General features: G+C 45.1%; 1 protein-coding gene across 1 annotated transcript in view; it reads left to right on the top strand.

The window, feature by feature from the left end:
* Positions 1–6931: 6931 nt before the first annotated feature.
* Positions 6932–22399, top strand: part of cep164 (centrosomal protein 164) — a 32685-nt gene continuing 17217 nt past the window's right edge. The window contains exons 1-15 of the mRNA XM_083636586.1: positions 6932–6944; positions 7364–7447; positions 9266–9377; positions 10225–10447; positions 12028–12192; positions 14807–14923; positions 15040–15120; positions 15577–15684; positions 16292–17791; positions 18314–18349; positions 18464–18547; positions 18722–18858; positions 19614–20147; positions 21453–21584; positions 22045–22240. Coding sequence (XP_083492712.1) covers positions 7369–7447; positions 9266–9377; positions 10225–10447; positions 12028–12192; positions 14807–14923; positions 15040–15120; positions 15577–15684; positions 16292–17791; positions 18314–18349; positions 18464–18547; positions 18722–18858; positions 19614–20147; positions 21453–21584; positions 22045–22240 — 3504 coding nt within the window. The 5' untranslated portion in view covers positions 6932–6944; positions 7364–7368. The remainder of the gene's footprint in view (positions 6945–7363; positions 7448–9265; positions 9378–10224; positions 10448–12027; positions 12193–14806; positions 14924–15039; positions 15121–15576; positions 15685–16291; positions 17792–18313; positions 18350–18463; positions 18548–18721; positions 18859–19613; positions 20148–21452; positions 21585–22044; positions 22241–22399) is intronic.

Genomic DNA, 22399 nt, shown 5'->3' with positions numbered 1-22399 from the left:
AACGTGTTAAGATCATATATAATGCTGCTCCCCCACCCCTAAAGACCTTTGTGCAACTCTGCTCTGAGACCAGCAGCAGAACTACAAGGTCGACCTCAAGGGGGGAGTGTAGAGTTCCAAAAAGAGGCTCTGCCTTTGCTCAATCCTGCTTCTCATTTAAAGCTATACAGGACTGGAACAAACTCCCCACTGACCTGAAAGTCTGTACAGATTTTAATACTTTTTCACGTGAAGTTAAGAAATGGATTGTAAATAACCAACAATGCCCACATTAGTCTGCTTTATTACTAATTCGTCTTTTCAGAACTGCATAATGTGATATTTATACCTTGTGTAGAAATAAATTGTGATTATGTATGTATGATTTGTAGTGATATGTATAATCTGTATAAGGAAGATGTGTTGATATATATATGTTGTATATATATATATATGTTGTAATATAATATATTGTATTGTTGTTTGTGCTGGCAACCCTGCCCTGGGACTGCAGATGGAAAATAGCAATTTGCTATAATCTGGTGCAAAGCATCTTTTCTCTTTGAGATCAATGTTATTTTTTGCACATGGTCCCTGACAAATAAACTAATAAACTAAACTGAAGGGGTTCCAGAGGGTCCCCAGCAAAAATGGGGATAATTTATTTGAGCTATGATTCCATATAGCCTATAACACAATTACAGAATGTATGACTATTTTGGTCATGGCCATGGGGTTCATACACTTTCTGTCATAAATCATCTAAAATCAAGCATCTTATCAGATGGGGTACCTGGGACAAAATCTTATCAAATGGGTCCGTGGTCTAATTTGTGTCAGTTTAGAGGTGTCCTTGACATGAACAGTTTGAGAACCACTGATATAGGCTATTATAAAACGGCTCTCTCAAATCAAGCAATCTGATTGGTTCACAGCCATTGTATAATTCCAGTAACCGAGTTCAATAACCCATGGCCATGGGTTATTGGTTGCCATGGCAACTCTCTTACTAAGAGAGTAATAATAAGGCTTACCTCAAATGACAACGTAGAAAAAAAAATGGCGGAGACAGCTGTCAGATCCTTGTGAATCGATCTTCGCTTATAACTTTACTAATACTTCGCAGAAAATGATGTTTTGTACAAGAATAGATGCGGGCTAATGTCTTTGCAAAAGAAAGGCTGTTAACCCCGCATTTAACCCCGTAACGTTAGTTGGTGTCGGCTTTGCAGAAAGCATTCAGCTTCTCAAGCGCTGAGAATGCAGCGCTGCGGCTGGAGCTGCCTGTCGGGGATTCCAGAAAGCTCTCAGCTACTCAGCAAGCGCCAGGATTGGCCAATGTCAACTTCAGTCTCCAGAACGATCCAATCAAATCACCCGCATGTTCTTGCGGTCCCGCCTTACAGTAGTGTTTCAACTGACTATCAGAATGACATGCCAGTCGGAGTCGGACTTATAGTATTATTATTATTATTATATTATCATACTTGGAAACCGTTTTATAAAAGCAATATAGCACTCGAGCTGCGTGTGTTGTGGAATATATCCCCCTGCTCAGCAGTTATCCCACTCGGCCTGCGGCCTCGTGGGATAACAGCTGATCAGGGGGATATATTCTTCACAACACACTGGCTCTCATGCTATATTGCTTAAAAAAAATTTTTTTTGGTGCCCTCAGTCAGGCCACTCACTGAACAGCAGGCCAGGCGCCGCCTACTGGTTTACTAGTGTTTTTATTACTTTATTCAGGGTTAAAGTGGGTGCATCTCATTGTAAAATTGGACTCGGCCCAAATTGGGCTTCAAACGGCCCAAATCTGTCTTCAACCGGCCCAAATCTGGCTTCAACTGGCCCAAACCTGGCTTCAAACGGCCCAAATCTGGCTTCAAACAGCCCAAATCTGGCTTCAAACGGTCCAAATTGGGCTTCAAACAGCCCAAATTTTTCGCCGCCGCCCTTCGGACGCCGGCACGCACGTCGGCCCGTATCGGCCTGGCCTGCTTGGTATCTAATGCCCGGCCTGAATTATGATCCCAGTCCGCCCCTGCTTGCATGTACAGTTTAACAATCGCTTGTTTGCTGACATGTACAGTAATTCTAACAATTGTTTGTTTGCCACATGTAATGTAATGTGAGATACACTAGTATCGTTCATAATTAATGAATTTGCAGTCTTTCGTTTGACAGTTATTGAAAGTTTTGCGGGGGGGGGGGGGGGGGCACCACAAAACAATTACGCTTAGGGCACCCAAATGGCCAGCAGCGGCCCTGAGCTTACGTGTTTGGCACAAGAGTTAACGTCGTGTGAAGGCAAGTGCATCCAACGCTGGCATAGATCCGCTACGTTACTGGAATTGCGCAAAGGGCCATATTTCACATTTCCATGCTAACGTGTTTCGGTGTTAGCTTGTCAATTGATGACAGCTGGGTCTGGTAGCGTCTGGTGGACGACGGAATCGACGATAAATCAACTAGCTCTGCGGTTTAGTTTGCTCTCCTATTTCTGTAGGCGTGGATGAATGACTAGCTAACTGCGCCAGTTCTGGCTAACTAGTAACGTTAGCTTGCCAACTGGACTTAAAGTCGAAGTGAACCTACAACATTAGTGGAGTTAATTCTACTTCCGTCCAGTTAACGCTGACAAATCTTTAGCTCAAAATATAGCTCGGAAAACGTTTGGTAGATGATTTGTAAATTATCAAATGTGCAGCATTACCTTTCTCGAAGACAGTCGAAAGACACCGGCGTACAGTGAAGTGAATCCTGCAAACTGATCCAAGAAAATTCAAACTTGACCACTTAAGGTGCTCTTTAAATCCCCGACTAATCAGGCTATGATAATAAATCATCGCTGATTGGTTCCCAGCCCACACACACACACACACACACACACACACACACACACACACACACATATATATATATATATATATATACTGTACATACACATACTTTACATACAAACATATATACAGTAGGCTATATATACATAATCAGTGGTGGCTGGTGACCTTGGAAGCAGGGGAGGAAGCTAGTGCGGGGTTTTTTTTTCACGTGTGCGCGCGTGCGTGCATGTGTATTTGCCATGTTTCCCATGCTGTCAAGCCTCTTAGCTTTCCACCCAGTGAGGAGCATTGCATTAGCACCCAGTGAGAGGACTACAGGACGGAACAGCACCTGGCACCTGAGGCGGTCCCAGGGAAAATATGACGTGTGCTCTGCTGCTGATACTCTCACCCACAAGCAGTTTTTGCCCAAAACGCCCAAATCTCATTTTAAATTAGCATTAGGATTAGACTGTTGTGATGTCATTATTCAGTTTTAACCATCAATAATTTTTCCTTTTCTCATTATTTCATTTCTCAGAGTAAATACTGTATATTTATTTCGAGATTTTTGTCAATTATTTGTGCTGTTATGGTTATAATTAGCCTAGTTACTCACTTCTACACTATCTTAGATTGTGTTACTTATGGATGGCATGGAATTATAGTGAAAATAGATTATCCCCCCTTTTTGCTGGGGACCCCACTTTGAAAACCACTGGCTTAGGCTAGAACTGTTGCGAGAAGGTTTCAGGATTTATCTCTATGCATTAGGCTGTGATTACTATTTATATAAATCTATTTATTCACATAGATTCATGATATATTATGGTATACAGCCTACCTGTGACATCAATGTTTTGATTCATCCTATGATGTCTCACACTCAGGTGTGCTTTCACAAGACAGGTGTTGTCCATTCAATCAGCTAACCTGTCTTTATAATGGCTGTCTTGCACTGTTTGTATGATACTTGACAAAGTCTATGGCCGAAACTGTTGTCAAATAGCGTTAAATTACACTTAATTGCATCTGGAACGAGAGTGTGTCTTCATGTGCACAGTGCTGCACTACTCATTTAGTTATCAACTTTGGAGCGTTATTTACCCCCCCTTCCCGACATCCTAGGTTGACATGCTTCATCCCAATCGATTCCTTATTTCTTCTACTTTCATATGATATAAAGATCACCACTCAAGCTTTAAAATTGAGCCCGCTGTCAGCTATCGATTTACAGGCCAAATTCAGTTAAAAAATGTGTGAATTAAAGCTTCGCGGGTTTTAGTATAAGAAATTACAGGATGAAACTTCAATACGACAAAAATAGCGCTGCTCGGTGAACCATTTCCACGCCGAATTTAATAGAAGGTTCGGATAACTTGAAATCAATTGACTTACTTGAATATCCGTGCTGTCTGTAGGGGAAACGCTGCAGTCGAGACGTTGCAAATATTCCAGTTTTCTGACATTGCAAAAAGCCCGTATCGCGCAGCTCAATTCTCCCCGCAACTCGAAACTCGTTTTGGTGGTAATCCAATATCAACGACTGTCTGGCTTGTGAACACTTACTGATTGATAAAAAAGTAAATAAAAATAAGAGGGAAATATGATATGCTGCTAACTGTCTCAGTAAATCCTTCCTGTCAGGTCAAGCAGTGGATTTCACCTCCTTGATTCAGCGTGACCACAGACCAGGCAGTGGAACAACGTTGCCGATTTTCAGACGTATTCAGCATTGGACAATACAGAATGTCAATCAATGTCAAGCAATCTATCAATCAAACAACAACCAATTAGGGTTTCACCTGGTTTCACGGGCTAAGGGAGAGCTCCCCTCCTCCTCAATCTGATTCGTTGGAAAACACATCACTCTCACTGTTTTCTGTGAATTGCAAGTCTTTTTCAACCAATCTTATTTTTTCATTAGATAAATTACCAAATAAATCAAGCCCACAGGGCGGGTGTTTTTTTATCCCCTCCCCCATGCTGGGACCAGGGCCAGAGTGACTCGTCTGCATGGAGCTATATAATGAATGAAAAAATGAGCGTCTGCACATAAGAAAAAACACATTTGATTGATATTTTATTATAAAAAAAAAATATGAAAAATGAAAAATATAAAAATAAAAATAAAAAATATATTTTTTTAATATATTTTTTTTTTATATAAAATCCCCAATCTAATAGAGGAGGACCATCCTCCTATGCCTCACTGGAAAAACCTCCTCATACAGTATATATATACACACATACATATATATAGGATCCTTTCCCAAACATTTGAATATCATGGAAAAGTATGTTTTTTCCCATAATTCCTTTCAAAAAGTGAAACTTTCATAGATTATAGATTCATTACACACAAAGTAAAGTATTTCAAGTATTTATTTGTTTTACTTTGCATAAGTCTGGCTTTCAGCTCATAAAAACAATTTCACGAAATTAAATATCACATAAAACCAATCAAAAACGGGTATTTTCCAAACTGAAATGTCGATCTTCTGAAAAGTTATGTTCATGCCTGCACTCTTGGTCGGGAATCCTTTTGCTTTAATTACTGCCTCGATGCCATGATATTTCCATGATATTCCATTTTTTTGGAAAGGATCTATATATTACACACACATTGAAAAGTGCAATTTAATGAGCAGATGCATTCATGATTAGTAAAGTGATAGGCCTACACCAGGCATGTCGAACGTCCGGCCCGGGGGCCTGATGCGGCCCTTTGACCGATCTTAAGTGGCCCTCGGCATTGTCTCTCAAAATATACTATATGTGGCCTTCCACACAGTATTGGTTAATCAAGCAAGTTCAATTCACATTTTTTGTTCACCTAACTATGACAGCGCTATCATACAGTTTGTAGACAAGCACCAAGTAGGAACAACACATGCAGAACTATTAATGTTTTCAGATGGTAAACAAAGAGTACAATTGTATTGTATGTGATTTATTTTGATATATAACCCATATGATGCAAGAAGCAGCTGGCCAGCCCCCCGGTAATTTCACATTATCCAATCTGGCCTGGTCTGGCTCAGTCACAAACTGCCAAAGACTATCTGGGGAAACTGTACACATAGGACCACACTTAGTACTTACAACTTACTGCTTCTCTTTTGAATTGCCACGTTCATTTGCTGCCCCAGTTTAAAGTAAACACTCATTTGGCATGTTCTTCCTTAGTCTAGAGATTGACAACAACAAAAACTCAGTATGGAGATTTTTCGTTCTGCAAACCGAACATTTTACATGAGAAGATAAGGCTGCGTTGGCCTAGCAGTGTTGAGAGGAAATAAAACACTTCTGAAAACAATGCTGCCTATTTCAAACATAAAACCTTTCCAATTCTAACCCCAAGTGCACACGGATCCACAACTAACATACAGCATCTTCAATCAGAAACACTACCCGTCACACTGGACATCTGAGAGGGCCGGATGGGAACAGACCCTCACACCGTGGTAAATATCAAGGTGCTGTGCCATTTTGATTCTTCTGCTATCTACATTATATGATCGCTGTCAGATGAAACCTAATATTTAGTCAAAACCGTCAAAAAATAGGAGAGAACAAAGAGTCATAAGTAGAATAAGAATTGGTCACAGCAATTTAAATGGAACACTTAGTATAATAGGGAAGCATCCAACTGGGCATTGTAGTCAGTGTCAAGTAAAGGAGACGGTGGAGCATGTACTGATCTCATGCAGGAGATATGAAGTGGAGATGGTGACAATGATGACTGCAGAGACTGGGTCAAATAGAGGCCAGTGTGAAGGGTATAATGGGATGTGTGGGGGCAGTGGAGGGTAAGAAACTAGTTGTCAGTTTTTCTGAGAGAAACTGGACTAATTAGACTGTAATGGATTAGGCCAGGGGGACATTGGATGGATTAGTCCAGAAGGGGGCGGTAATGCAACATTTTGGATGCCAACCGCCGTAAAACCAAACGGGGTAGAAGAAGAAGAAGTTTCCAATCGTCAACAGGAAGCGGGTGAAGCGTCCTTGGAGATATGCTTATGATGTTGATATTTCGTTTGCTCATCTTTATCTCTTCTACGTACAAAATGTCCATGTTGACCAAGTGAAACCTGATCGACATTGCCCCCGAGGCTAGTGAGAAAACGACCTTGCAAGGTAGCGTTGAATCACTTAACGTTAACAATAGATGGACGTTAACGAGCTATTCTGAAACTACTTAACGTTAGCTAGCTAGCGTTAAGCTAATGGTAATGTTCGATTATGTTGAGATGCTAGCTGGAGTTGGCATCATAACTGCTCGCTCCTTCGCTTTCTTTCCTGCGCATTACTGGCATTATTGCATATCGAACGTTAATAATCGCCTCTCTTTGCACAAGTCAAAGTAGCCCTACAAGGTAACGCTAATAAGTTGTTAATCTTCTTAGCCGAGGAAATGAGTTGTCAAGTAAATCTATATTGCTGTATTTTCCACAGCTAAGAACTGGCTGACATGTAACGTTAGTGTTGTCTGTCTCTACGTTATAAAATATGATATTGTATTCCGTTTCTCCCACGGTACCCCAATGTCTCTTTAGTTACCATGACTGCAGCTGCTCTCATTGGAGACCAGCTGATCCTTGAAGAGGACTACGATGAGAACTATATCCCCTCTGAACAAGGTAGCGTTACATACAATTCTGAACCCATTCTCTAGTGCAGGGGTTTTCAAAGTGTGATACTGTGGGCCTCCCCACAGACAAAGCTGGGGAAAAGGAGCCCCCCTCACTCAATTTATGGATGCCTATTGGATCATGATTGTTATTTGATCCCAGACACTCAACAATTGTGCCAAGATAGCCTGATATTGCTGTTTGACATACTGCAGACACACACACACACACACACACAAATACATAAAAAATTGTATGTCTGAAGGCATTTAGTTTCTAACTGTGAAAGTGGGATAAAACAGTAAAATTCCACAAAACTACTGTATCTCTTTAACAAAATCACACACATTTAGGCATTTCAGAAAGTCCTTTGTCTCTTCAGCTGTAAAGCTAGCCACCAACAGGTGATTTTGTTATAATTTGATCATGGGTAGGTGTCTTTTATTTATTTTTTCTCATTTTCATGTATTGGAATGTTTTTCTTATTACCGTAGTAGGCCCTACATGCCTATGTACTGTATATACTGTATGCCTTGTAGCCTATGTGTTGATATTTTCTACTTGTACTGGAATTACAATGACTTTTCCTCAGCTCTGACTAGTTCCTGAGCAATATTCTATGTTTCCTTGGAAATGCAGTATTATCTTATATGTTTTCTGTACTGTCTGAAGTGTTTTTTTTTATGACCTGTGTTCTGTACTTGTATGCGTTTTTAATGTCTATTGTGGCATCTGTTTTTCCTGGAGCATGTGATCAACCCAATTTCCCCTTTGGGGATTAATAAAGTTAATCTAATATTCTATGTGATCTCCTTATGATAACCAATGTAATAATGTAATATTTTTTCACTTCCATTCACTGAGCCTCCCCTGAAACTGCTCAGAGCCCGAGGCCCGCCTCCCACTTTGAAAACTCCTGTTCTAGTGGGTACATTAGCAGGATATTTGCCTTCAAAGCGACCAGTGCTAATGTCCTGCTGCTGCTAATGAAGACAAAGAGCTGCACATGTTTTTGACCTATTACAACTATCTGGCAGGGCAAGAAACTTGCATATCTGCTCTAGAGTCACAGTGGCTACTGGCTAGCACATCCAAAACCAGTTCAAATATACAAAGTTACCAGCCACCGTTAAGAAATACCAACATCTGGCTGGTGTGTAATCCTCACCCTGATTATCTGTGTCTATGATAGATTTAGATCAATGTATTGGTTTGTTGATGAGGCCAAAATTGGCCTTTTATTAACCATCAAATATCGACTAGTCAGTGTTGTTCACTATACTGATATGATGGAGGTTTCTTCCTGATCACAGTAAACAGTCTGTAAAACCTGCAATGACATGTTCTTTTCTGTGCCCATTTCTTTATAATTCAATTGTTTTTTTGTAAAAAAAAAAAAGGTCTCCCAAGGCAGCAATGTACCCCAGTTTCCCCTACATTGAATAGGTGTGGTGTGGCTGCTAACCTTAAGAGAATTGAATCAGTATGGGTTTTTATGGAGAGTTATAGTGTCAAATGATGGTCTAAAGTGGTGTTTTAGAGGCTTTTCTAGACTGACAAGAATACAATTACGGGGGAAACACTGAATGCTTGTAATTCTTTGGCATGAAAATGGCCAAATCTAAGAATATTGAATATCAATGACTATTTGTGATCTCAGTCTAAAAATATTGGTGTCGATATTGGCCTTCTAAAACCCATATCCGTCAAACTGTAGTGTACCGTATTGTATATTACTAGATATAATATATTGGTATTATGTAGTTAAACATTCTCAACTCTTCCCATAATGCTCTCTCATCTCTCTCTCTCTCCTGCTCTCATCAGAGATCCATGAGTATGCCAGAGAGATTGGCATTGATCCCGATAGTGAGCCGGAGCTCCTGTGGCTGGCCAGGGAGGGCATGGTTGCCCCTCTGCCTCACGAGTGGAAGCCTTGGTAAGGAAGGGAGAGAGAGACTGGACCCCCCCAGACCAAAACCCACAATAGAGAAGACTCTAGTCTGGGCGGAGTGTATCTGCTGCGGTTGTGTAGGGGATGTGGTATGGAAGAGGGATTGCGCTTACTGTTATGTCAATTCGATTTCTCCTGATCAATTAAATCCCACTATAAACAATCTGGTTGATGAATGAGGAGTTAAAATGTCGCTTGCACATGCTATCTCCTGCCCCAACAAGTCATATTCACAGTTTGTTTGACGGTAACTTAGAAGCTTTGCTGTCCATGGAAATAGTCAAGGGTGAATGCTCTTGAGACCTGAACTGTGAAAGCCCATAGCAACCGGCTCTCAACAACTCTCCAGGCAGATGTCAGCTGTAGTCAAATTGGCTATAAAATGCTCATAACAACTCACTACTAATACACCAAATATGGATGTAACTGATAACCGCAGTAAGTAGATTGAATGAGCTGTAGTCATCATGGTGGGTTGTAGGTTTTGTATAGTTCAACTTCAATCTGATACTTGAAGGGTTGACAACAAGACTACAGTTATCTTTTGACTGATAACAGATAACTGATATTATTACTGAAATTGACACAATTGCTTATACTAGTCATTACTGTGAAACGCAATACAACCAGCCAACACGCCTTTTAGATAGGATCTATGAATAAAACAAATGCACAACCTGGTTCAATCTTAGGTGACAGTCAGCCCAAAACCCCCAGTGCCAGCCATCCATCCATCCATCATCTCTCCTTCCTTTTCTATGCCTTTTTTGAGGTGCTGAAGTGACCGCCCTCCTCCCCCCCCCCCCCCCCCCCGTCTCTCCTCCCCCCACAGCCAGGACGTGACCGGGGACGTCTACTACTTCAACTTCTCCTCGGGCCAGTCCACCTGGGATCACCCCTGCGATGAGCACTACCGCCGCCTGGTGGCCCAGGAGCGCGAGCGTTCGCAGCTCACGGCCACTGCAGGAGGGCCGGGGCCGAAGAAGGACAAGGAGAAAAAGAAGAAGAAAGAGAAGAAGGACAAAAAGAAGAAGGAGCCACTGAAGACTCCTGGAGTGAGTGGATTTTATTATTATTATTATTATTATTATCATTATTTTTGCATTTCCTAATTCATTTTCTACATGTTCTGTGTTGCTAGCACAATATTCGTGAGAGAAGATAGCTGCATCTGTGGTAGCTGCGTCTGTGGTAGCTGCGTCTGGCCGCCCTCCCGTTTAGACACATTTCCATGCGGACTGAAAACTGCCGGGCCAATCACAGCCCCTTTATTACATGGCTTTGTTACTCATCTGATTGGTCAATCAAGGAATTCTACGTCTGTTATTTCAGACGTAAACTGCGACTAGCACACCGTTGTTAACGCTGTTCTGCTAGACTCTGGAGGACCATACCTCCATGATCCAGTCATCTCAATCCACAGAAAGAGGTCCAGTAAATATAACGGTTGCTTCACGTCGGGGTCCTGCGTCACCCTGTCAGGGTTTATTTTGTAATAATGACTGACCGGCTAACTGTAACAGATCCCGTGGCGCTTGGCAAACCAGCTGATCAGTAGGCTAATATTAGTCTGTTTACATGTTTCAGTCGCTCTGCTGCGCTGCATCACACGTTTCGTCGCTCTGATTGGTTGAGGCATTTTAGAAGGCAAGAGTACACACTCTGGTGAATTTTTTTTGACAACAGTGCTGCCACATTTTGGCCTGAAAAAAAATTCTCCTTGCGTCAGGTCATCAGACCATGACAGCCAGTCAGAGGTCGTCTCATCCAAGCAAAAATGGCGGATTTGCTGTGCGCTGTTGTTGTAATGGAACGATGTATTAGTGGCAAAGACGATGGGATTCAAGCAAGATGGCCCAACTTCAACTCACTTCCTGTCATTTTGTCATGTGAGTTTTGCCCATGGTTTTCCACGGACACGCCCACTTAGGAGACTTTCGGCAGGTCTGAGTCAATGGTTGACCACGCCCATTTAGGAGACTTGCTGCTACCATTTGTTAGAATTGGCGGAGCCTGCGGTGACCCATCTATAGTAATATAATATCTATGTTAGTGGTCACTTCTTATCAATGTAAGTTCTTTGTTTTGGCCCACACTCATTGTAACACCCCCGGGAAATAGAAATTGAACTGAGGGATTTCAGACCAATTCACATTTGTAAATGCAATGCAATGTGAACTTGTCTGGCGATGCCAAGAGAATAGAGGTGTAGGTAGATCGATGGAAAAAGTGTAAAAGGTGCTGCTGAGGATATGAACAAAAAGGTAACCAAGGATATAAATAGAAATTACACTAACAACTATATATCTATGTTTAAAAAAAGACGGCTATTGACAGATTGCCGTTTTCAGTGTAAAATGCATTTATGCAGTATTTGAACACTATACATTATTGGCTAATGGCTATTCATAGTATGATGATTGCTGAGACAAAAATTGAAGGTAGAGAGATCCTCAACGCTCCGGGGGAGGGGGGGGGAGTATTTTACCGCCCATTTGCATTTTATCTCAGCATCTTGACTATTTTCAACTCCAGTTGGCGTTCGAAATGAAGTGAAATGTTTAACTCTTGCCGATGTGCTAAAGTTCCAGTTATGTGTTTTACTCACCTGAATGTCTCCCTCTTCTCCCTTTAGGCGCTGAGTTCGACCCTGGGACCCCTCCCGTCTCCGCTGGGTGGCCTGGCTCCTCTGAGAGGTCTGGATGCCCCCGGGCCCGGGACCCTCCCTGGATCTGCACCTTCACTCCGGGGGTCCCTCGGCAGCTCTGGGGGCCTGGAGCCCCTGAAGACAGCCCTGGGGGTAAGACCCCGAGCGCCGAGAGCGCCAAGCCTTATAATGAGCAGCTTGTGAGAAGAAGGCAGCTTTCCTCCCTGCCTTCTAGAGAGGCTTTGGTGGTTAATAATCACTAATCTGCATGTAGGTTTGGGGAGGGGTTTGATGTTTTATAACCATAATACCTGTGATGGCATTGTTTACTCTTATTACATGGTAATCCGCGGGGTCTTGAAAAGTATTAAAAGTTGACAAATCAATTTATGGAAAATGAAGGCCCTTAAAAAGTCTTAAAAAGTCTGAATCAACATTTGAGAGGTATTACATTTTATAGCTATTGTGCTGATGGTGTTAAATGAGCACATGATATCGTCCCATATCGATCGTAGACCCCTGAAGTGAATCGATATCGTATCGTGGCAGACTTTGTGATATCAGTAAATACCATATTGTTGTCCAAAAAAATCGATATAACATTGTATCGTGATGAAACTTGCGATTTACACCTCTGTTGCCGATGTAACGAAAGGTCTTGAAAAAGTCTTAAAAAAGGTCTTAAAATGTATTGAACTGAACTTCAGGATTCCTGCATACATTATACCCAGTGTTATGGACCTGGCAGTACTGTGATAGGCATCTAGCCCTAATCCCAGTAAAGGCAACATGGCCGAAGATATTGTGGCTGATAACAAGCAATGTGGCTTTCTTCAAAGTAACCAGACATAACATACAGTCCATACAAATAATTAAACTGAGAAGACAAGAAGGTTTGCCAGCTAGTCCTAACATACCATGATATTTGGCATAGCGAGTACAATAGCATGCCTACCAGACCAGTGTGCTTCATCATCATCATCATCATCAGCCCAGCTTTGACAAATCAGATTGCTTGGGTGCAAGCAACTACGGGGTACGGTGGTGCAGTGGTAAGCGCTGTCGCCTCACAGCTCGAAGGTCCTGGGTTCGATTCTCACCTGGGACGCTGTGGGCACTGGAGTTGTGACCCCCCCCATATCTTCAGTGCCTACTGCCCAGGTGGGCTATCTCGTCGAAAGGGCCTTTCTGTGTGGAGTTTGCATGTTCTCCCCGTACCCCCCCAGGGGGTTCCTCCGTACATAACCCCCCACTAAAAACATGCAGAAGATCGTCACCCGACCAGTGACGACAACATCTGAAGTTGGTCCAATGATGGTCCAATGAAGGTCCCTGGGCGCTGGAAAGAAATAGCGACCACTGCTCCCGGCCTGCCCCCTGGAGGAAAGGACAAGCCTGGATGGGTCAAATGCAGAGGACATATTTCACCGGCCACCGTCAGCATGAGTGTGTGTAGTGGCCGCATGCATGTGTTGTAGTGTGTTCGTGTGACAATAAAGACGGGCTGCCGTCTGAAATCGTTTTTTTTTTTTTTTTTTTTTTTAACTACATTATAGAAGATTGCATGAAGATTCAAGAGTCCTATGAAAGAAAAGACAGCGTTACAATTCATGTAAAATGCTTTATCCAAGAACAAATGTGGCATGATATGTTGGAAGTAGGGATGGGCATTTCTAGCAAAAACACTATTCGAAATTCGCTGCCCAAAGTCGACTTTTAATCGAAATTCAAAAATAAAAATAAAATGTAAAAAAAATTAAAAATCAATTAATTTTTTTTTTTTTTTGTGAGTGAAATGTTGCATTGTCTCCCCTGATTCTAAGTATAGTCGAATCGCTTGGTTTGAGCAAGTAAAACAATTTTTATAAGCATTTTAAGCAAGGTTTATGGAAAAATGAATGGCGGATGAAATCCCATGAAGAGGGAGAGGTTGCTTATAAAAATTGTTTTACTTGCTCAAACCAAGCGATTCGACTATTCTTAGAATCAGGGGAGACAATGCAACATTTCACTCACAAAAAAAAAAAAAAAAAATCAAAAAACGAATTTCGAATTTCAATAATAAAAGTCGACCTTGATAATAACAACGATTATTCGAAAATTCGAAATTCGATGCCCATCCCTAGTTGGAAGTATAGAGAGCCAAAGTGAACGTCACTTCCTGCTTCAGCACTGTACCAGAGATTTTCATCCACCATTTATTTTCCCATAGAGACACTGCGGAGCGCGTCGTCATTCAGAAACCACGCCCAAAACGGGGGAAAACACAAACTCCCGTCCAATCCTGGCGTTCTCCTACGTCGCGTGCATGGTCGGGTGTTGTACAAAAAGATTGTATATACGGAAGATGAACACTCCAACTCACTTCATTGACAGCAACATCCACGTTTTTCTTCTCGCCAATTCTCAATGGCTTTCCTCTGGAGTACAAAAAACTTTAACTGGCGATTTTTTACATTTGTTGTCTGCGCAGCCCACCACACAACAGTTTTTTTGCTATATTCAATCCAAGGAAAATCACACTGGTTTGTGGAAATGAACGGAGCTTTTCCCCCGTGATGGGTGTGGCCTATTTCATGCAGTGTCTCTATGGCTCTCTATAGATCTGTCACAGGAGCTCTGAATGGTCATGAGCCAAATGTGAAGTGTATTTGTACTGTAGAGAGTAAGCTGCACTGCCGATTCGTCGTGAAAATAGGACACACCATCCAAAGCCACTTAGGTATACTCGAATGAAATGAATTACGCCCTCTCTTTTCTCTGCCAGGGTCCTCGGAGCAGCAGGGCGTCTAGTGTTTTACGCAGCAAGCAGGAGGAGAGGGTGTCTCTCTCTCTGCCCGGCTTCGACGACGACAACGATGAAGACAGAATCTCAGACAACGAGGTACAATAAAACCTAAAGGCAAATGCAACACGATGAAAAAAGAGCACGTTTATTGCTGCCTGTGGTTCGATATACTGTAAGCCCTTAAGTCAAACCTGATATTGTCCCCTTTTCAGCCAAGTTCCGGCGCTTCAGCCAGACTGTTGAAGAACCTCCACCTGGACTTGGATGCCCTTGGAGGAGGCCTGCAGTACGAGGTAGATACACACCGTTTATGGTTCTTGCTCCTAAAATCCTGTCTTGCAATGAGAGAACATGAGATTGAGAGATATTACCTCTAAGCTACCGTTGCCATGTCACTAGCATGGTAGTCTCACTTTGCCAGACTATCTCTGTTTCACGCTGTACCAGTGCAGGAGAGAGTCTGGCTCCTCTTACTCTCACTCTGGTAGAGTGGGGGGAAAAGGCTCCGTTATCTTTACAACCATCCAGCGAAAGTACCAAGCAGGCCTGCTTTATGGCACAATCCAAATCTTCGTCAAAACGTGCCATTTTCAGCGTGTGGGGGGGCTAGCTCGTAGGGGGCTAGCTCGTTTCACAGCGGCGGAGTGAAATGGTCGGCACCAATGGCCGAGCTTAGACCCACAGCCTGCTTCCAGCGAGTCAGACTAGCAGCATGGTCACTTGGGTGTGTGGGTGTTTGTGTGTTCCAGGACAGTGAGGCCAGTGGTGCAGCTCCACCAGAGGAGAGGACCGAGCCAGAGTTGCAGGACTTGGCCGTGTCCGGAGACCACAGCCCTGATGAAGCACCGTCCCGACAGGTACACACACACACACACACACACACACACACACACACACACACACACACACAAGCTGATTGATTTTTTTGCATCCCTAGTTCAGTGTAGTCTCGCTTGCCAGACTCCCCTCCCTGCGGGAGAGACGTTCAGTGTATTGCTTAAAACGCTTAAACGATGATGTGTGTGTGTGTGTGTGAGAGAGAGAGAGAAAGGAGGGAAAGAGGAGAGAGAGAATATGTGTATTTGGTATGTATGTGCATGTACAGTATTTGTGTATTTCTTAAATGTTGTATCTAGATACTGTCTCTAATTGATTTGCCTGTGCATTGACCCTCTATGTCCATTTTCTAACGTAACTAATCATCTGTGGCCCTGCGTAGGGCCCTGCGTAGGGCCCTGTGTAGGGCCCTGTGTAGGGCACCCTCGGTTGGTTTTGCATGCAGTGGAGTCGAGATAAACACCCCCTCTCCGCCCTTTTCTCAACTTTCACGGGGTCACAGCCTCTCTGTCCACCTCCTGTCCTTTCCTCACCTCCCCTCTTCCCTCACTTCTCTCCCTTTTGTCTCTGTTTTGGACGGACGGGCTGTTCCTCCTATTCGTCGTCCCCTCCTCCCGTCCCACCAAGGACTCTCTGAAGGGCCGACGCCTCCGCCTGTCTCCCCGGGCAGGCAACAGAGACCATGGTGGTGAGGCGAGGACGGCTCCTGCCTCCCCCAAACCCCTGTCCGCTGGACCTCAACGCACAGGACAGGAGGTAGAGGAGGAGGAGGAGGAAGCTGGACATCAACGCACAGGACAGGAGGTAGAGGAGGAGGAGGAGGAAGCTGGACCTCAACGCACAGGACAGGAGGTAGAGGAGGAGGAGGAGGAAGCTGGACATCAACGCACAGGACAGGAGGTAGAGGAGGAGGAGGAAACTGGACCTCAACGCACAGGACAGGAGGTAGAGGAGGAGGAGGAAGCTGGACCTCAACGTACAGGGCAGGAGGTAGAGGAGGAGGAAGTGGGAGATGTGGAGGAAGATGTTGCACAGGCAGGGGATAAGAGAGGAGGGGAGGAGGACGAGGGAGAAGCGAGTGAGGAAGCCATAGAGAAGGGTAGAAAAAGCGATGGGGAGGTGAAAGAGGAGCAAGCAGCTAAACATGAGGCTGATGATGTAGATGACTGCCATTTGAAAAGCGATGAAGAGGGGGGCGAGAAGAAGGAAGAGCAGCGAGGGAGCGACAAGGCTGCGTGTGGCAAAGGAGAGGAGGAGGACGGGAGCGATGAGGGAGAGGACGAACTTGTCAGAGGCGAGGAGGATGAGGAGAAAGACGAAAGTGAGGAAGGGGAGGGCAGAGTGACCAGGGGTAAAAACCCCGGCAAAGAAAAGCGAGAGAGCGCTGAGGGAGAGGAAGATGACGGTGCTGAGGAAGATGACGGCGCGGAAAGCCGGGCCGACGAGACGGAGGGCAGGGGAGAGGTTGGGGAGAACAACGAGGCTGAGAACGAGGTGGAGGAGGATGCGCAGCAGGTAGTGGAGGAAGAAATTGAGGAATGGGAGGAGAGCGAGTTAGAGGCGGAGAGACGTGTCGATGCTGGGAAGAAGGCAGAGAGGAAGAAAACACTTCTGAAGCTTCTCGCCAGGGAGTCAGAGGGAGGTAGCGACGAAGCAGCAGACCGTAGTCTGAGAAGTGAGGACGATAATGATGAGGTAGAACAGGAAGAGAATAAGAGAACGAGGAGCGAGAGCGAGGAGGACGAGGTAGAGATGCATGTTGCTAGCGAGGGAGGGGAAGAGGAGGAGGACAAGGAGAGCGAGGAGGCTTTGGAGAGATGCTCCCTCAGCCACAGGCAGCCGACGGAGGAAGGGGAGGAGAGCGTCGAAGAGGCGGCGGTGGGGAGAGGCGTACGGAGCGAGGGAGGCAGGACGGAGGGAGAGGGGACAGACGAAGGGGGGAGGGACGACGAAGAAGCAGACCGCCACGTCTGTAAAGCCCCAAGCCCCCCGGAGAGCGAGGAGGAACTCGTCCAGGCGGCCCAGAAGACGATGTCGACTAACCGTAGCACGCTCGACCGCAAGAGAAAAACTCTCATTGCTGGCAAGGCGAAGAGCGCGGCCCCGACACAGCCCCTCCCGTCAGAGGTAGGACTTGGTGTGCGTGTTATCGCCCCGCCCCCGCCCCCGCCCCCACCCCTTTCACGGGGTGGGGGCCTCCCAAAAGAATCCAAGTCCACTGCCTTAGGGGCTGCTTCATCCACCATGACCCCCCCCCCCCCCCCCCCCCCCCCCAACATTACACCGCGGACTCTCCATCACACATCGTCAGCCAATCAAAGCCCAAAGCAAAAACGTCCGGCGAATCAGTTGTCCGGCCCATCGGAGCCCCTGAGGACTGGATTGGAGAGTTCTCGCTGCTCTTGGTGCCTCTGGCCCCTCCCTCCCGGGTGGAAGTGCAGGCTTTTGCCAGTCTGTGTGCTTGTAGGTCGGCAGCTGTCGAAGGCCTAGAGAGCTGTGCGACTAGACCCAGGACTGCTACAGCCTCGCTTGCTTCGCTTTGCAGATTGCTGTCTTGGCTGTCTACTCGGCAGCGTAGTGTTGATGTTCGCATGCACACTCTGCATGTGTCTGATATACCCTGTGTTTCTGTGTGTCTCTGGTATTCAGCATGCTTTCAATGTCACTGTCATCTGCTGTACTTATGTGAGTGCGCGTGTGTATGTGAGCATGTGTGTATGTGTGTGTTAATGCAGAATTGTCACCTCACCACTTGTCATTGAGTGTGTGTGTGTGTGTGTGTGTGTGTGTGTGTGTGTGCCCGTGTGCGTGTGCGTGCGCTTGCAGGAGTCGGAGCCAAGCGAACATATTGAGGAGGCGTCATCCTCCATAGACAATGTCAAGGTACAATAGAATAGAATAGAAATCTAGAATAGAAATATTTATTGCAGCTACTGTATTACTGAGACAAAACAGTTCATTCTGATCACGTAAAATGATGGAGACACGCACTAGTCAGTCAGTCATTCATTCATTTCCAAACCTGTTTTTGGGACGGTTCTGGTTTTCTTCTCCAAGCTGTCGGAGAAGGTCCTGGACCTCAAGGACCTGTCTGCTGCCGTCAGTCCGCTGGAGAAAGACGACAAAGAGGAAGCGGAAGACGAAGAGGAGGATGAGGACTTGGAAAGGATGAAGAGGGCTGAGGCTGCTGAGAGGTTTGTTGTAGCTCTATAACAAAGCTTTTGTTTTGATGCCCCCTGCTGGTGATAGCCGTGGCCCGGAGGCATTATGTTTTCGGGTTGTCCGTACGTACGTTGGTACATCCGCCCGTTCCATGCTCGTTAAGGCGATATCTCAGGAACGCCTTGAGGGAATTATGGGCTATAGCTACGGATTTAGACCATTAGTAGGGGTGTCACGATACACTCAGTTCACGATACGATACACGATATTGGGTTCACGATAGCGATACGATACGATATTTTAACAATATCTTTTTGCGATCGATTTGTAAGTTGAGGGGGCATCCTCCACGCTAATTTGAGGAATTTCACCATTTTCATCCTCCGTGTCTGTAACGTCCCTCGTCTGTTCAAACAAAGCAATGAAAAGGAGAGCGAGCGTGCAATCAGATGCAGATCAGTGCCACCATGTTCAGCTTCTTTTTCTCGCGATATGAGATCTCATCTCAACGATACATATTGTCACGTTTTGATATCGCGATATATCGTGGGACGATATATTGTGACATCCCTAACCATTAGTGTTGTTGAGGTACCGCCAAAACATTGCCTAAAGTACCATAAGGCTGAAGGGCCACACCACTGTGCTGTGGGGCTTTAAGGTATTTGTGCTTGTATGCGTCTGGACAGACATGGATGTAGACTGTAACTTGACTTGTTGGCAGACAACTGCGAGGTGATTTTTCTCCTTCTCCACATTGGAAATTGTGACACCTCTCTCTCTCCAGGCATTTGCAGGCTGCAGGCAGGTTCGACGCTGCAGCTCCGAAAGTGGAGCGTCTCATCCTCCATCAGTCCAGCCCCTCCCCCTCCCTCTCCAGCCCCTCCCACTCAGAGCGAGGCGTGGGCCTCCGTCCGAAAGCCGAGGGCCTCAGCGCCTCCCTGGGGGTCCAGAGGCCCGAAACCTCCAGGGGCCGGCTGGTCCGCACCTCCAACAACACCCAGCTGCAAGAGCCCGAATCCCCCCCCGTACGAAAGCAGCAGAGCCCCCTGGGAGAGGAGCTGAGCTGGAGGACTCGGCAGCAGGTGAAGGAGGAGAGGAAAGAGAGGGAGGAGGAGAGGGCGGGGACAGAGGAGAGGAGGCTAAGGGAGAAGGAAGATAGGGAGAGGAGGAAGGCCGACAGAGAGGTGGAGCAGGAGGAGGAGCGCACGGAGAGGGAGCGGGAGAAGAGGACACGCCTCCTCCGGGAGGAGCTGAGGAGAGACGAGGAGGAGGAGGAGGAGGAGAGGAAGCTGAAGGAGGAGAGCGAGGAAAGAGTCAGGTAGGCATGCGGAGCGTAACGTGGAAGACAAGGAAAGATTTAAAATCCTCACAAACCTTTTACGACCTCGCTCTAAGCTTTTACCGCCCCCATATTATATCACACAAGTCCATTAAACTGAAATAATACAAAAAGCCAAAATACTTTACTGAATGAGTCGGAACATTCTGCTTCAATCAAGTGGACTATAGCCAGTGTTAACCTCTGATTACATTTAGTCAAGAGCTTGTGTTTTTTACATTTAGTCAACAATGGTGGACAGTGATAAGTAGTAGATGCAACTCTTCTCTTCCATCTTGACAATCCCCCCCCAAAAAACAACAACAACAACAACAATCAGGCATCTCCCAGATCACCAGGTAAATTGTGAAATGACTGTTGCAAATATACACTAATATAGGGATGTATTTTCATCAACATTTTCATCAGTGAGTCATTGATCAGCCTGGCATGACTAAAACCTGACTAACTTCCCAGGACAAAAGTCAGACCGTTACTAAATTTAAAAATGATATGAAAATGAACACTGTCAGCTAGACAGAGAGAATGACATGCAGGAGAGACGGATTAAACGGGGGTCTGTTACTCTACCTTAATATGGCAACATGGCCTTGGCAGCAGTATGTATATGCTGTGTGCTCTTAAAGGCCCTAGTTGTAAGAATCAAACATTTTTAAGTATTACTGAAACCAGTGGCCATTAGGGTAACTGCAGTCGGCTTGATGCATACGCTGGAGCGCGACATAATGCTCTATAATGCAAAATTGCAAATAAATACAGCGTACGTTATTCTAGAAACTATACAGTAGATATGACTGAATGATCATCGAAACGTTACGGTGCAGTTACTATAGGAATGATTGAATGATCATAGATCATAAATTGCTATTTGTCACTTTGATCATATTCTGTACTGTGTAGAGAAAAATACATTTGATTAAAAGAAAATTGAGCTGGCATAATGTCAGACAGTGCTGCTCAGAGCCTGTGCTTCTGTCAGCTGAGGTGACTGCCCGTCCTGGTTCTCCATATCTCCCAAAACAAAAAAATCTGATTTCTAAATAGCCGAACACACAAGGGGGATCTAAATGTTTACTTTGACTATCTGAATTTATTTCTAAACTTATAAAAGTGCCAACGGCGTTAGGGCAGAAAGGCTCCGCTGTGAAACAGGCACGGTTTACATGACGAGCTGTAATTTATGCTATGTATTGTACGTCTTCTCTATCTTGTATGCTTGTACATCTCATGGTTATGTATGGTTATTGTTGTACATGTATTGTGTGCACCCCCCCTCCCTCCCAGAGCTCTGCATCAGCGCCTCCAGTCTAAGTGGAGAGAGGAGGAGGCCAGACTGAACGGAGAGTCCGACAGGAGGCTGGAGGAGCTCAGGGAGTCTGTGCAGAGGGAGAGGGACAGCCAGAAGCACAAGCTCAGGTCTCTCTCTCTCACACACACTCACTCACTCACTCACTCTCACACTCACACACACACACACACACACACACACACACACACACACACACACACACACTCAAACACACACACAAACTTGTACATTAGAGCAGTGATTCTCAAAGTGGGGTTCAGGGAGGCCTCAGGGGCCCTTGAGGAGGTTCCATGGGTCCTCCCAGCGAGGATGCATAGGAATAGCTGTACTCAGAAGATAATCATCACCCCATCCATGTACAGTGTACAATCAGTTTCCAGTACGGGGATCCCTTTGACCAAATCTTGATTATGACCGTTCAATGACCCTTCACTATAGCTGAACTTGGACAATTCAAGCCATTTCAACTTTATGTAGTTTGCAATTAAATATTCCCCACAATCCCACCAAAAACAAACGTACGTACTACGTACGTGTGTGTGTCTGTATGTGTGTGTGTGTTCTCAGGGAGGAGGGTGAAGCCTTGCTGAGGGAGTTGCGTGCCACTCTAGAGGAAGAACGAGCCACGGAGAGCGATAGGCTGGAGGCCCAGAGGAGGCAGGACATGGAGCAGCTGAGGGCGGAGTCAGAAGAGGAGCTCCAAGCAGAGAGGAGGAGACTCCTGGGAGAGAGGGAGGAGAAACTGAACTCTCTGAAACACGAGGTAACTGAGGAGGCCGGCCAGTCTGGATCCAAGCTCATGTTTGGTTTCATTCTGTGTTCCAGCAGAGATGTGTGACTGAAGCCCTTGTTACGATTAAAGGCAGAAACATATCTACCGGTACTGTATTTTCAACCAGATCCAGAGATTGTTTTAGAGTGT

Source organism: Poromitra crassiceps, assembly GCF_964638095.1.
Source record: "Poromitra crassiceps genome assembly, chromosome: 5".
Classification (NCBI taxonomy): Eukaryota; Metazoa; Chordata; class Actinopteri; order Beryciformes; family Melamphaidae; genus Poromitra; species Poromitra crassiceps.
This window is presented reverse-complemented; position numbering and strand designations above follow the sequence as displayed.